The sequence below is a fragment of the Lepisosteus oculatus genome, chromosome 19 (assembly GCF_040954835.1).
Source record: "Lepisosteus oculatus isolate fLepOcu1 chromosome 19, fLepOcu1.hap2, whole genome shotgun sequence".
In the NCBI taxonomy this organism is placed as follows: domain Eukaryota; kingdom Metazoa; phylum Chordata; class Actinopteri; order Semionotiformes; family Lepisosteidae; genus Lepisosteus; species Lepisosteus oculatus.
In genome coordinates, this window is record NC_090714.1 from 17,112,592 (window position 1) to 17,126,794 (window position 14,203).

Here is a 14,203-nt window from a genome sequence, read left to right on the forward strand (position 1 = left end):
TACAGCCTGATTGTTTCATGTAACTGACATCATGCTGCTTGTGATCAGAATACATTTCCAAAGGCTAATGGTAGGCTGTGGAAAACCTGTTTTTGGGGAGGTTTAGCTTGGCAGTGACTTTCTGTCCTCGTCCCTCTCTAGATTGTGGCCAACTCCTTCCTCGCCAACTTGTCCACCTCGGCACTCTTCGCCACCATCCTGGTGGAGTACCTGCTGGAGCGCCTGCCAGAGATGGGCTCCAATGTGGAGCTGTCCAACCTCTACCTCAAGCTCTTCAAGCTGGTCTTCGGTTCCGTCTCGCTCTTCGCGGCCGAGAACGAGCAGATGCTCAAGGTGAGGGCCTGGCGGCGGCGATGGGCGGGAGGAGATATCGCCCAGAACGAAAAGCCACACTTCTTCTCGGTCGACTGTTAGGCTCACGTTTTCCTAATGCAAACAGACACATCTTTCTGCAGACTAGTGTGTTTCTGGAAAACGAGCTGTCAAAGGAACCGTCTCTGAGTTTTTTTTTATTTAGTGTTGTCCCAATTCTGGTTTGGCTGTCCTACGCTTCCCTCAGTGCTTGACTCTAGTTCAGAGATGGTTTCTAGAGAAACTGGTCATGATCTTCTCTTTCCGTTCTTTAGGTTTTTAATTCCTGCTTTGCTGCTAACGTTTCTTGTCTGGCAGTTCTAATGATTTTTCCAGTTTCTTGAGCGTGTTCCCTTTTAGAAGGCTTGATATCGGCAGGAGTGCTCTAACAGCTGTCTTTCTTCTTCATGCCCTTTTCAAAGCTGCAGTTTCAGCCTCCTTCGCCTGCCCTGGTTCTTTTTACAGATCAGGTTCTTATTCTCGTGTTTGTATCCTGCAGTGGCCCAGAGCTCTCTGACAAGGCCTGATGGTGCCGCTGAAAGCTGGAATGGTATCAGCAGCTCTGAATGAATTTTAATGAGTTCTGTCAAGCCTGTGAGAAGCTATGGCACTTCTTTCCCAGATTGATGCCTTAACCCAAGCTGTATGAAGTGAAGGTCACTTTAAAATAGTATTTGTTATAAAAAACGAAAGTGTGTCTTCTCATTTTTCGTCAATAGCAGCATCATGCAGCTCAAGGTTGTGAGCATTTAATGATCTGTAACTCCAATTTAAACGTGTTGATTTGTTCTCCCTTTGATCTGCTACGTTCCCCCCCCCTTCTCTTCGGGGTGTCTTGACTGCAGGAATGAGAGTTTAATGGCGAGATGGAGCAGCGGTTTTAAAGAGCTTTTTAAACACGGAAGGCTTCAGCTCTTCTGTTACTTAATGGGCAAATCACTTGGGTTCCACAGGGCCGAGTCCTGTGCCCTTGAGCTTGGGCTCCACGAGGGAGGGTCAGTTCAGTTTTAGTTCCTTGTTCTCGGTCACCGCTGAGCATTCCCTGAATGGGAGCAGGTCGAGGTTTCCAGAGCCTTTCTTTTAGCCGTTTTCCCCGAGCAATCGGCCGAGCTGAGTGTCCTGTGGGTGAATCCAGCCGGGCAGCAGTGTGTTGGCCTCCCCTGACGTCTGCGTGCTGCTCTCTTCCAGCCCCACCTGCACAAGATCGTCAACAGCTCCATGGAGCTGGCGCAGTCGGCCAAGGAGCCCTACAACTACTTCCTGCTTCTGCGCGCCCTCTTCCGCTCCATTGGGGGGGGCAGCCACGACCTGTTGTACCAGGAGTTCCTGCCCTTGCTGCCCAACCTGCTGCAGGGTAAGTTCTACCAGCCCTGTGCCCGGGGCAGTTCCCCCAGTTCATTCCAGTGTTTCATTATCTGCTGCAGCCTTGATGGCTGTAGTGTGTGAAAGGTGGTGGGCAGCAGGGTGGTGCAGTGGTTAGTACCCGGAAGGTAGAGGCTTCAAGTCTCAGCTGGGACATTGCTGATGTACCCTTGAACGGGCTACTTCATTCAGATTGCTTCAGTAAAAGAGAGTCAAATTGATAGTGCATTAGTATGAATGAGTCCATATTGTAGTTGTTGTTAGTTCAGTGTTGTAGTTTGATTCCTGGGTAGATCTGGAATTGCGCATGGAAGGCAGGACAGCCTCTGACCCAGTTTCTGTCCGCGGGCCCCTGCAGGGTTGAACATGCTCCAGAGCGGCCTGCACAAGCAGCACATGAAGGACCTGTTTGTGGAGCTGTGCCTGACGGTGCCCGTGCGCCTCAGCTCCCTGCTGCCCTACCTGCCCATGCTGATGGACCCGCTGGTGTCGGCGCTGAACGGCTCGCAGACGCTGGTGAGCCAGGGCCTGCGCACGCTGGAGCTCTGCGTGGACAACTTGCAGCCCGACTTCCTGTACGACCACATCCAGCCTGTCCGCGCTGAGCTCATGCAGGTAGAGCCCCACGCCTACGTTCTGCTCGCTTGTCCTGAAAGACCAGAGGGGTTCTTACAGACGATAACAGCTCATACGATTACACTTAATAAAAAACTACCCTTGAGAAGAGAAATGAGAGCACCAGGGCTCGCTTTGAAGCGGGACTGTACAGTATTCAGTAAGTGAGGATTGTTTAGATCTGTGATCTGATGGTGCTGCTTTCTTGCTAAGGGCCCTGTTCCGCAACTCACTGAACACATTATTACTGCCTCCTAGGAGCGCTGTATTGTGGAGCTGTTTACTTGGCCAGTTTGGGGGGATCTGATGCTGTTGTGCTGTTTGTTTCCCTGGGGACCAGGCTTTGTGGCGCACGCTGAGGAACCCAGCAGAGACGATATCCCACGTGGCGTACCGTGTGCTGGGGAAGTTCGGCGGCAGCAACCGCAAGATGCTGAAGGAGTCCCAGAAGCTGCAGTACGTGGTGACCGAGGTCCTGGGCCCCAGCATCACCGCCGAGTTCACGGACTGCAAGGCTTCCATCCAGCTGCCCATGGAGAAGGTACCCCACTCTCTCCCCCTGCCCGGGATGGTCCCATGCTTTTGCGAAAGTAGGAATGTCAATCCGTGGCTTCCAAACCAGTTGCGGTCCATAGGGAAGCAAATACAAAGCAAATTGTGCATGTTGGTTCTGTGCTGCTTCTGTGTTTATTGATGCATCAGGCTGTGGCTGGGCTGTTCGCTCTGAGTGGTGGAGAGATGCAGCATGAGGAATGTGCTGCACGAGCAGAGGGCTTCCACTTCCTGTGAAAGCTCACTCTTCTTGAGACTGAGAGGCACAAGACTCAGAGGCTGATGGCCTGATCTGGTTAATGCTTGAAGTGCATTGCGCACACGCACACACACACCCCTTTCCTCTCTCCTTTCAGTTTGTTTTTTTGAGAAAGTATTCAGCACTTGGTAGTGGGGGGTTCTCCAAAGGTCACCCTATCTGCATAATTTCATATTAAGAGACTAATGTGTGAGTGATTGGATTTCGGCTTGTGGCTAGTCAACCGATGCAATTTCTTATTTCATGCACTTCTAAATGAATTCTCCGAGGAGGAGGCTGTCGGTGTGTGTCCGCAGACTGGCGGGGAGTTGGGGGGCTTGAATGGAAAATAAGATATTTGTTCTCCTGGGTACAATGCAGTCCTTACTTTGCTGTTCCACTTAACAACCGCGGGAGTGTGTGTAGTTTTTTACCAACGGTACTGTTGTTTTGGGCTGGTGTAGAGTTGGTGTTAGCACTGCGTTGTCACTCTGATGTCCTTCTGTTCCCTTTTCCACTGCAGAGGCACTGCATTTCGGGTGTGAAAAGAGGTGTTGAGGCTTCAGGATGGGATGAGGGTTGCAAATGTGTTCTGGTTTCTCTGGAGGAAAGTGCTTTGGTTAGGTGGTAACCTTTAATCCATCTGCGACATGTAAGAGCTCTGAGGGCCTGGAATCAAGAACAGTTGATGTGCCACTTTCCCTGAAAGATGTTTTCCTATAAGACATTCGATGTGGACGGGTACGCCTTAAAATGGATAAATACCTCTTCAGATGTGTTAATTACCCGAGGGGATTGAATGATTTTCCTTTCTGGCTTTCTTTTCTAAATTTGAGTTTCACGTAGCATTGAATTCATGCAGCGTTTTTTCATCCCGAAGGATCCTACAGTTCCACGGAAACGTTTAATGTCTTACCTGAAGGAGAGCACCTGATGTACCCAGGCACCCAGCTGGGCCAGTGGCTTTAGGCTCTGTCCCAGAGAGAACTCTCCTAGTTCATCAGAACCTCACTTGTGTTGGAAGAATGTGTCTTGAAATCCCAGAAAATGTTGGCACATTTGTTTTTTCCTGGAACTCCTTTTTTTCCCAAATTTAAGGCAGGTTTACCTTAAGTTGTAGCAACTGCCACGTGTAGTGTAATGTAAACATTATTTTCTTGCTTGGCAAATTTAATAATGTGCAAAGATGTGTTTGGACTGTTAATGACTCTTAGACCTCATGGAATAAACAGTTTAAACCAGTTGGAGCCGCAGCAGATCTTGCCATTTAACACGCAGCTGCATATTGGCGTAGGGACGGGATTGCGTGACTTTGAGGGAGTTGTTGAACAGGCAGAATTACTAGTCACTACAGGGATTTCAAGGCCTGACTCGGAGTGATGATCTGGAGCTGCACCCTTGAGGACACTGGAAGCCGCGTTATTGTTTTCTAAGGGCAGGTTCAGTATAGAATTAAGTTTAGTGGGTAGAGGCTGACATCCTGCTTCTCTCTCTGTGTGGGGCACCTCTTCAGGGCTGGGTGTTGAGCCTCACTGACCATGTGGTTTGTTGAGGGAAACGTCACACGCAGACTTCTCTGAGGACACAGTTGGAAACGTGTCATCCTCTTCTAACAGGATCTTGCAATAGCAAAAACAAAAGTCAAATGTTGCAAAAAAAAAATCACAGACATAAAACCAGATGTTCACCAGAAAGGATCCTTCCTCTGATGTTTTTGTTAGAATGTTTTAGGTTTATTTTTTTTGCTCCCTGATTAAGTGAATCAGGCTGATGTATTCTGTTCCCTAGTAACTCAGAACTTTCTGTTGGGAGCACAGTGCACAGCACATGGCACAGTTGGCCAAACATGCGAATTGGCACATCCGGATGAAGACTCTCTGCCCTAGCGCCATGTTTTAGATTTTCCAATGCTTGGCCTCTCATCAGATTCCTCTAAACCTTGAAAAGGAACCAGCTTGTCAGTGTGCTCTGGATTCAGCCCTGTTGCTGCGTTTCATAATCAAATGTGGAACACGGCTTTTCCTGTAATTATTAGGTTTATATACATTTTTTTTTTATTGCTTAGGCCCAACCTGTTTGAGAGGAAATTGCCTTCTCTGACTGTTAGCAGTTTTGCCCGGGGACAAGAATGACAACTTCTCTCCTTAGATTAAGATTAGGAAGGCAAGAGATTAGAGAGAGGCAGGGGGGCTGGCTAGCGGTGCCAGAGTCAATAGCTGCAAACGCTAGCATGAAGGCAGCACGCAAGGGAAATTTGTGCCCTCTGTGTTTTTGAAGGCTTCTAAGTTATGTGGCAATTGCAATAAAGAACGAGACCAGGTAACAATTCGGTTTAGAAAGTCTGAAGTCCAAAACCTATGAGTCTCAGGTTTGTACGTAAAACTGAAATGTAACGTAAGCTTCTGCGGATTTTTAACATGAGCGTAAAAATGTTTCCAAACGAGAGGTGCCCCTGGGCCCATCAATCCCGTTTGCTAGCTAGTGAGTCTTGATCCCAGCATCTCATCCAGCTGTTTTTGAAAGAGGAATCTGCATCAGCATGGTTTGGTACCTTGTTCCATACTCCCACGACCTGTAAGGAAGCATTTCCATTTCTCTAAATGTAGTCCCATGTTTCTAAAGGAACAGTAGATGAATAAAATGGTCTATCAAACGTATTTTAATGTTGTGCATTTCAAAGAAAGCGCATGTCGCAAAGAGCATGTTTTATACCATACACGTGTCTCCGATCAACAAGCCACTTATCCCTGTTGAGGGTGACAGGAACTTGGTGCTTATCACAGAAGCGTAGACTACAAGGTAGGATTACAGCTTCAGATTGAATGGATTCAAATACAATTGAAAACCTCTAAAATGTGCGTAAAAGTCATTAGGAAAGATAGCAGCTGCAGTTGAAAAAAATAAATGGTTGTGAAGCTGAGAATGATGGGAATATCCCCCAATGCATCGAAGTTCCACGATACAGCAGCTGTGCAAGCCCTGGACCCAGCCACAGCCTAGCCAGTCGCCAGCTCTGAACTCTGAATTTGCAGAAGCAAGCCAGTAAATATGTTCTAGATGTGTTATGGTTTTTCTGGTGAGTTAATTTCATATGTGACCTTGGTAGTGAAATCCTCGCACTGGCGTTTGGTGATTTCATTTTGCAGATGTTCAATACGGCAGACTTACTCAGTAATGACTTTCAAAGACAGGATCTTAAAGGAGATTTTAACTTTGGCATAACTGCTGTTTTTTTCGTCCTCAAAGGCATTCAGTATTACGCTGCATAAAAGCTCGCTTACATTTGAATATTAAAGAAGAGAAATAAAACAACTTTGTAAGAAGTCCGTTTCTAGCCGCACTCAATATTTCAATTTAATTACAAAGGCAGAGAAGGAAAAAAGCAGGCACTGTTCTCAACTTGTAATGAATTCTTGTCAAAGGAAAGCATCTCTGAAAGGAGACAGTGCCTTCTCCAGGTAATTAAATAGATCATCAGGCTTTAAGCTGTGCTCTTCTCCTGGCCTTAATCAATCTTTAGAAGAGCTGATGGGATTATTTACTCTCGCTAATAGGTCTTCCTGCCGACTGGGAAACACAAACTGTCATCTCTGTAATTGTGTTCGCACGGCAAGATGGATGCCATCTCAGGTTTTTTTTTTTGCCTGTGCCGCTTAATTTCATTTGCATGTGCTGATCCCAGCTACAGGCTACAGCTGCGCGCCGTGAGTGGAATCAAGGTCTGTCTGTTCAGATTAAATAAAGTTCTGGCACTTCGCTTTTCTCTGCATAATTCATGTTGCTTTACTGAAGAGGAACAGGATTGAAGAGCTCGATTTGGTGCCTGGCACCTCTTCAAGACGTTACCACAGGCTACTTCCTAAGCACCTCCTGTTCCTTCACCTGTGGTTCTCATCTTGTTATTGTTATTCCGCAGGGTTTCAGGAGTATTACAACTCCTAAATTGCACACTAATGTTGAGGCTGTATGCGCGAACTCTTTCTGGACCCTTGTTTAGATCTTCTTCTTCCGATAGCCAGGCGTGACCGGAGTGTGCTCCGAGTCTGTTAGTGAGCAGTGCCGGTGCAGGTCGAAGTGTTGCTTAGCTGATCAGTGTCTCTCCTTCGCTGGTCAGGTGTCTGTCAGCTCCGGGGTCAGGATGTATGCAGGATCTCCAGGGACTCGAACTCAGCTCCTGCTCCTGTCAGGAGAGACTTGTTCTTACTGAGCTCGAGTGCTAACGGAGTTTCGACTGCCAGGGAGGCCAGGTTAGGAGTGTCTCAGTGTCTTTACTGGTCCCCCTTGACCCGTACAGAAGCCCACACTTTTTTGTCAATTCGTGTCCAAGTCTTGGCAGAAATGTTGTGCATAAGCAAAGAAATTCAAAGCAAAAATGAGCTTGCTCAAGCCTGGTTTATACATGTATGATATGATGCATAAATCTTTCAGTAAATTTCTCACCTTTTTAAGCAAGAGTTTGTTTTAAAACAAAGCTTTTCAGTGCTCCAGGGAAGCTGCTTCATTTGTATGTGTGTTCTGTGAATTTCAACTTGTTTTTGCTTCAATAGAAGGAATGCTCTGAATGAGGCACATAAAATAGTTAACACAGTTCCAGTTTTGTGCTTTAGAATTTTTTACAAGAAGTCACAGATAGTAAAGATGTGCTTACCAAGAAAATGTTTTTGCGGTTTTTGACTGTCAGGCTGCGTTTCCGTGGCAAATGTGTTGAAGCTGTAGTTGTCTGTAGTGTGGGAATTCTGCTCTCTCTGTTGGAAGGAACAAGGTGAATAACTTTCTTCTTTATGTCATTTGGCTGTAAAACGCTAGATGTAATTAATGGAACTAAAAAACGTTCGGGCTAATAGAATGCTTATGGGCGTAGGAGACTTGGAGACCTGTAAAGACAGATGTAAGCCGTTTTTTTTTTTGGCATGGTTAAGTACATGTTAACTATCCCTATTCAGGAAATGTGAAGTCTGTCTTTGTGCCATTCCAGTGCTAATTTACTACATCTGTACCTGCTGAGTGGTGCAGCAATTCAATTAGGGCTTCTTCCTTTCCTGTCGACCAGCCAGTCCTTTCCCGAGTCGTGGTAATTAGTTCATCTTGCTGCTTGAGGTTGAACTCGCCCGACTATTTGCCGTTTTGAATTGATTTTGCAGGAATTCTCAGAAATGGCGTTTGTTTGTCGCCCATGCTCTGTCACTCTAGCGGTGGAAACAGAGGATGAGACCTAATTTCCTGTAGACATGGTGAAGTTAGTCTTTATTTTGTAACATGTTGAGTGTGTGCTTTTTGGAAAATGGTTTGAAATGCTCTTTTTTTAATCTATTTACCTTTTTTTCTTTGTACGTTATTAAGTTCTCAAATACTCCTGCTTTCCCTGGACGGATAGGCTGTTTAGCACAAGAAGCTTTGTAGAGAAGACCTGAAAATTTTAGTTCTTCTGACTGTTCCCGAGACCCCTGCTGTGTGAAAATGAGCCTGGAGGGGCAGTCAAATACCGTCCGTTTCTTAGCGGTAACTTTCAACTAATTAGCAGAGATTAATGTGATCTCCACCCACCAAGAATTAAGGTTTTCTAGTACTAGCGCTGCAGTCCACTGTTTTCTTTGCCTGACATGCCTTATCATTAAACACCTTTTCTCTTTCTTACCTCGGCTCCTGTCCCTCCCCCTGTGGGAAATACTCGGAAATACGTTATTTACATCTGCTTTTTAAAAGAGAAACTGCCTGGATACCAGACTTGAGAAGATAATCTGATCAGCAAAGATACTGTACACTAAGTTTTCCATTCACTTATTCTTGCCTTGAAGGTTTTTCCTTTCAGAACACGCAACAGCAGTGTCCGTACGGCCCTTTCAATTTGGTGTGCTCAGAAGCGTTCAAACCGTGCTTCAGCCTTGTGTTATAGGGGTGGGTTAAGAGAACAAATCAACTTTCCTCCGCTAAGTAACTCTAAAGTTTTTTTTCTTTCTATTTCTCTTATCAATTGTGCAGTTAAATGAGGGCTTGACACAAGATTCATTTCAGCTCCAGGGAGAGGAGAGCAGAAATGTTCAAGTGAGCGAGGAGGGTTAGGAGGCCATTGAGTGCTAGCGATGAGACAGCCACCTCTTTGCACAGCCCAGGCAGAAATCCCACTGGACTTTATTGCTTTATCACGTCAATACTGAGAGTCTCGGCCGTAAAATCAGGAACTTAAATGCATGGTCTTCAGATCATAAGCCTGAGCTATTGGCAATTTCTGAGATCTAGTTTGGAAAAGTAATTCCTGGTACTGAAATAGATATTAATGATTCCTCTTTGCCTCTCGATGTGAGGAGAATAGAAATCGAACGCAGGGCATCGTGCTAGTGTCAGCGTCTCTCCGGGCTGCAGACAGAATCTTGCTGCAATCTTATCTTGGCTGCCATACAGCATTTTCAGAAAATTTGACTTGTGCGTTCTCAAGGCTCAATTAAAAGCTCAGCATCACTGTGCATTAACTCTGCTTGGAAATGTCGGTGAGATTCAGCACCGCATATAGAGAACACGAGTATCATCCTTTGTATTTGGGCAAATGGTGTAAACTATAAATGCGTGGCTGCAAGCCAGGTTTGTCGTGCGCTAATGGCCACCTGTGTGTGTTTCAGGCCATCGAGACTGCCCTGGACTGTCTGAAGAGCGCCAACACTGAGCCATGCTACCGCCGCCAAGCCTGGGAGGTCATCAAGTGCTTCCTGGTGGCCATGACCAGCCTGGAGGACAACAAACACGCCCTGTACCAGTTACTGGCACACCCCAAGTAAGACTGAGGTGCCCACACACATGGCCACCTGTGTAGATGAGAGCAGTGTCATGTTATTTCTTACATCATGCATGAGTGTCGTTGAGGGCTGGATTGGGGTGTCGTTCTTGACTGTGCTGCGATTTGCACTGCAGAATAGGATTCAGAATTCGTTTGTAAAGAAAGGAGTTTATGTAGTTTATTTTCAATCTAGAGTTACAAAGGAAAGGCGTACAATTTGATCAATTCAGTGGACCTGGAAATAAACCCCCGTCCGCCTGCACTCCTCCAGCCCTGCAGTGGTGGGAGCTGCACCTGGGTCAGGCTTATTGATGCACGACGTCCAATGGCACAGGCTGCACAGGAAACACACATATCGTGGGCTAAGAGCTTGTGTGCTGTTTTTCATGGCATCTTCTTTTTAGCACAAACAGTAGCAGGATACACACCTGCAGCCTGGGCGGTGGGCGGCTCTGGGTTCTTCTGACTGGCCTGTATGCGCATCACAGCAAGGCGAACAGTGTGCTTGTGTGCAGGTGTATTTGGGGTCATTCAAACAGCAGCCGGGAGGGAGCGCTAGGCAAGGCGCTGCTGTGATGCACGCGGTCCTGCAGGAGGACGTGCTTGTTGATAAGTGGCTGCAAAACAGTCTGCAGTCAGGTTGTGAAAAGGCACAGAGTTACATAGAACGTCAAATCTACTTGGGTGATTCGTAATTAGAAATATTTAAAGCTTGTTGGGACTTGTCTATAAGATGTTTAATAAGGGACACGTGCTGTGGCTCGTGACTAATTTGGGGCTGACAATCTGGAGCCTCTTTTTGCTCTCTCGTGAGCAAGAGCAAACTGCCTTTATTAGCCAGTTCCCTGCTGTGCCAGTTCTTTCTTTGCCAAGGTGCGAGAGGCTAAATGTGTGAAAAGTGTCTTGTTTAGTCTTTTTTCTATTTGTACTCCAGTCTCCATGACCAGACTCATGCTAGGCAGAATTGATAAGTCCAGTGATGTGTTTTCACAGGGAGAGGAGTGTGTCAACTAATTGATGCAGTGGCAGATAGATGTTCGTGAAGCGAAACCTTTTTTTTAAGGAGATTTGGCAAAAAAGCAGTATTGAGACCAGTATTGAGCTTTTGAAAGTTACAAAGCACAGTAATTGCTTGCCAGATTTTGCCCATGTGGGTTTGCAATCGCCTGCTTTGGTCTGCTTGTGCTTTCTCTGGTGCTGAGGTACTCTGGGACAGGCTACTGTGAGTGGTGACCAGCAACACCAGAGTTTTCATCTAGGCTTGGAGTTTTTTACGTGGGGGGGAAAAAGGTCTCTTGTCGTGGCCATTTTTGTGGACCCTGATCTCTCTCTCCCCCCCTCTCAGACTTGGGGACTTTACTTTGCTCTCCTGTTTCTGTTCCTGGTTTAACCTTCCTGTCTGGGGCACAAAGCAGGGTAATTACTCAGAGCCAGTTATGCTAACTGGAGGGAGGGTCACATTACTATCATTGATCCCTCGTTAGGGGCTAATTGACTTTCCCCTGTCTGTTTATCCTGAGAGGCTGGAGTTTGCAGTGGGGTTGAGATAATGCAGCGTGTCAGTTATGATTTGGAGAGTGCTTCGCTCTTTGTCAGATTCCTTGATTCATGATGTCCTTTCCCTTTTCGGGTTTGTTAATTCCGAAGGGCTTTCAAGAGGCGGAATGCTTTCTGAATATTGCAAATGCCAGGCTGTAATTGAGTTCCATTCAAGTGACAGAGCAGTGATTCTGAAATTTATCCGACTCTGTATTTCTGAGCTGCTGTCCTTTTCAAGACCGGTAATGAAAGAAAAAGGAGCAATCAGTCACAATTGGTCCCAGGCAGCTTGCATTATGAAACATAAGCAAAAGCATGAATTAAGAATAATATAGCGACCCCACTGCTCAATGATTCACCCACCAACAATGGAAAAAGACAAACATGAAAGATCCCATTTGGCAGAGCTAATGGAAGTCCATGATGCTTGCGCTTGGCTTGTGTTCAGAGAAGGTTTTAATGTCATCTGCATGTTGGGCGTCTTCTTAATGTAAAACCTGTAATCTGTGTGAGGAATAGAGATCTGTTTGGCATAAAGATCTTCTTCATTTTAATCAGCACTAAACCTGCAGTTCAAGAGTTTTCAAAGTTAATTTTGTATTAATAACCTGCAAAATGTGGAAGTGGATATTTTTCTTGACTCCATTTTTTAAATTGAATTAAAAGGTGCAATACACTTCATTTTCTGTGTTTTCAGTGTTTATTTGATATCTCTTTCTTTCATGAAAACGTATTCCTTGCCCTCAAGGTGTAGGTAGTTTTTTTAACAATCAATATTTTCATTATCATAATTGTGATTGTTGTACACTGCTATATTTTTTGTGGAAAAGAATACTGTTGAGATCTCTCGAGAAATGGGTAATAAAAATAAGTATGAACGGTTTGCAAGCATATTGGTAAACTCAAGGACAGAAATTTGAATTAAACATGCACTGTATTAGGGGTCACCATCACCTTTAAACCATGCCTGAGGGTTTGAAGAGGCAGAACTCTCAGCAGGTGATCTGTGAAAAAAACTTCAGACCTTGTTTTTTTTTTTTAAGAGTTTTAACTGAAGAAATTGATTTGACCGTAGGCTCCTAAGCAGTGGACTGGAGCCTTTATCTTGTGCGTGGTGTGTTAAATTGTACGTGAACTCCAGCTGAGGCGGCGCAGCAGAAGTCGCGTGTTCTGTGTTCTGTTCCCCCTGCTGCTTGTAACTCCCCCGGTTTCTGCTTTGCCAGCTTCACGGAGAAGTGGATCCCCAACGTGATCATCTCTCACCGCTACAAAGCGCAGGACACGCCCGCGCGCCGCACTTTCGAGCAGGCGCTCACCGGAGCCTTCATGTCGGCTGTGATCAAGGACCTGCGGCCCAGTGCCCTGCCCTTCGTGGCCAGTCTCATCCGGCACTACACCATGGTGGCTGTGGCTCAGCAGTGCGGTGAGTCTTTCAGCTTAGTGGCTGTTCGTCTCTCCTTATCGAACTTGTTTACTTTTCTCTCTTGGTGTCTGTCTTCCTCGCTCTGTGGTTCTTACCTGCTTCTTTCTGAGTTTTTTTTCTTCTTTTTCCGGGTTTGTCTTGGGTGCTTGTAGGGCACTATATAAAATTACCCTCTTCTTGGGTGGGGCTGAATTCCTAAAGTATTGCAGTGCTGCGATTAATGTTGCCAGATTCTAGTCCGTCACTCCACGTTGCTGGGGAATGGAATGCAGCACAAAGCAAAATCTCGCTCTTTTGGTTCTTGTTCCTGTCTGGATGTTAAAACATTGTTCAGAATTGTTGTTAAGCAAGGACCAGTGACTTATTCACAGAGCTGGAAGGAGTGCACTCGCTTAATTCCCGAAGCAGGAAAAGGTATCTGTGCTGTGGGCATTCATACCTCTTAGTAGATGGATTAGGTGGGCGCAGTCTCTAGCACAGGCAGCTAAGGATGAAGTCTTGCCCAAGGTTCAAGCTTCTTGTTTTCCCCTCTGTGACTGGCAGGGCCCTTCCTGCTGCAGTGCTACCAGATGGGCAGCCAGCCCAGCACCGCCATGTTCCACAGCGAGGAGAACGGCTCCAAGGGAATGGATCCGCTGGTGCTGATCGATGCCATTGCCATCTGCATGGCCTACGAGGAGAAGGAGCTGTGCAAGATTGGCGAGGTGGCCCTGGCTGTGATCTTTGACGTGGCCAGCATTATCCTGGGGTCCAAGGAGAGGGTGAGGATCTGTGCTGGGCTGCAGTTAGCCTCCCGCAGGGCTCACTGTTGATATTCATGCCTGTGGTAGGCTTACCCAGTGTGAAGAAAACAGGCAGTAGACCTGTCGTGTACCTCTCTGCTTGCACTACAATAGCTTTCTGTAGTAAACTTATTTAAAAACTATATCAAACTGTGCTGGGACATCTTGCATCCTTACAAACGATAGAGTGTACTAAAACCGTTCTTTTCGACATGCATTAATGGTAAGCATCAGTAAGAATTCTTTCTTCGTTTCAAAATCCTAATTGGTTGAAAACCGAGTATGAACGCTTCTAGCTGTGCTGTCTATGTTGCCGGATTCAGAGAGGAGGGATGGTTGATATAATTTGTTTTATTTTTGGTCCCCCCCAGGCCTGCCAGCTGCCCCTGTTCTCCTACATCGTGGAGCGGCTGTGTGCCTGCTGCTACGAGCAGGCCTGGTACGCCAAGCTGGGCGGCGTGGTGTCCATCAAGTTCCTCATGGAGCGCCTGCCCCTCATCTGGGTTCTGCAGAACCAGCTGACCTTCCTGAAGGCTCTGCTGTTTGTCATGATGGACCTCACGGGTGAGGTA

At 46.4% G+C, this 14,203-nt stretch overlaps 1 protein-coding gene across 2 annotated transcripts in view; it reads left to right on the top strand.

Moving 5' to 3' along the window:
* Nucleotides 1-14,203, top strand: part of trrap (transformation/transcription domain-associated protein) — a 97,373-nt gene that overhangs the window by 10,590 nt on the left and 72,580 nt on the right. For both annotated transcript variants that reach the window (XM_015360158.2, XM_015360159.2), the window contains exons 18-25: nt 142-333; nt 1,540-1,705; nt 2,072-2,328; nt 2,669-2,869; nt 9,733-9,884; nt 12,650-12,849; nt 13,393-13,610; nt 14,003-14,200. In XM_015360158.2, coding sequence (XP_015215644.1) covers nt 142-333; nt 1,540-1,705; nt 2,072-2,328; nt 2,669-2,869; nt 9,733-9,884; nt 12,650-12,849; nt 13,393-13,610; nt 14,003-14,200 — 1,584 coding nt within the window. The remainder of the gene's footprint in view (nt 1-141; nt 334-1,539; nt 1,706-2,071; nt 2,329-2,668; nt 2,870-9,732; nt 9,885-12,649; nt 12,850-13,392; nt 13,611-14,002; nt 14,201-14,203) is intronic.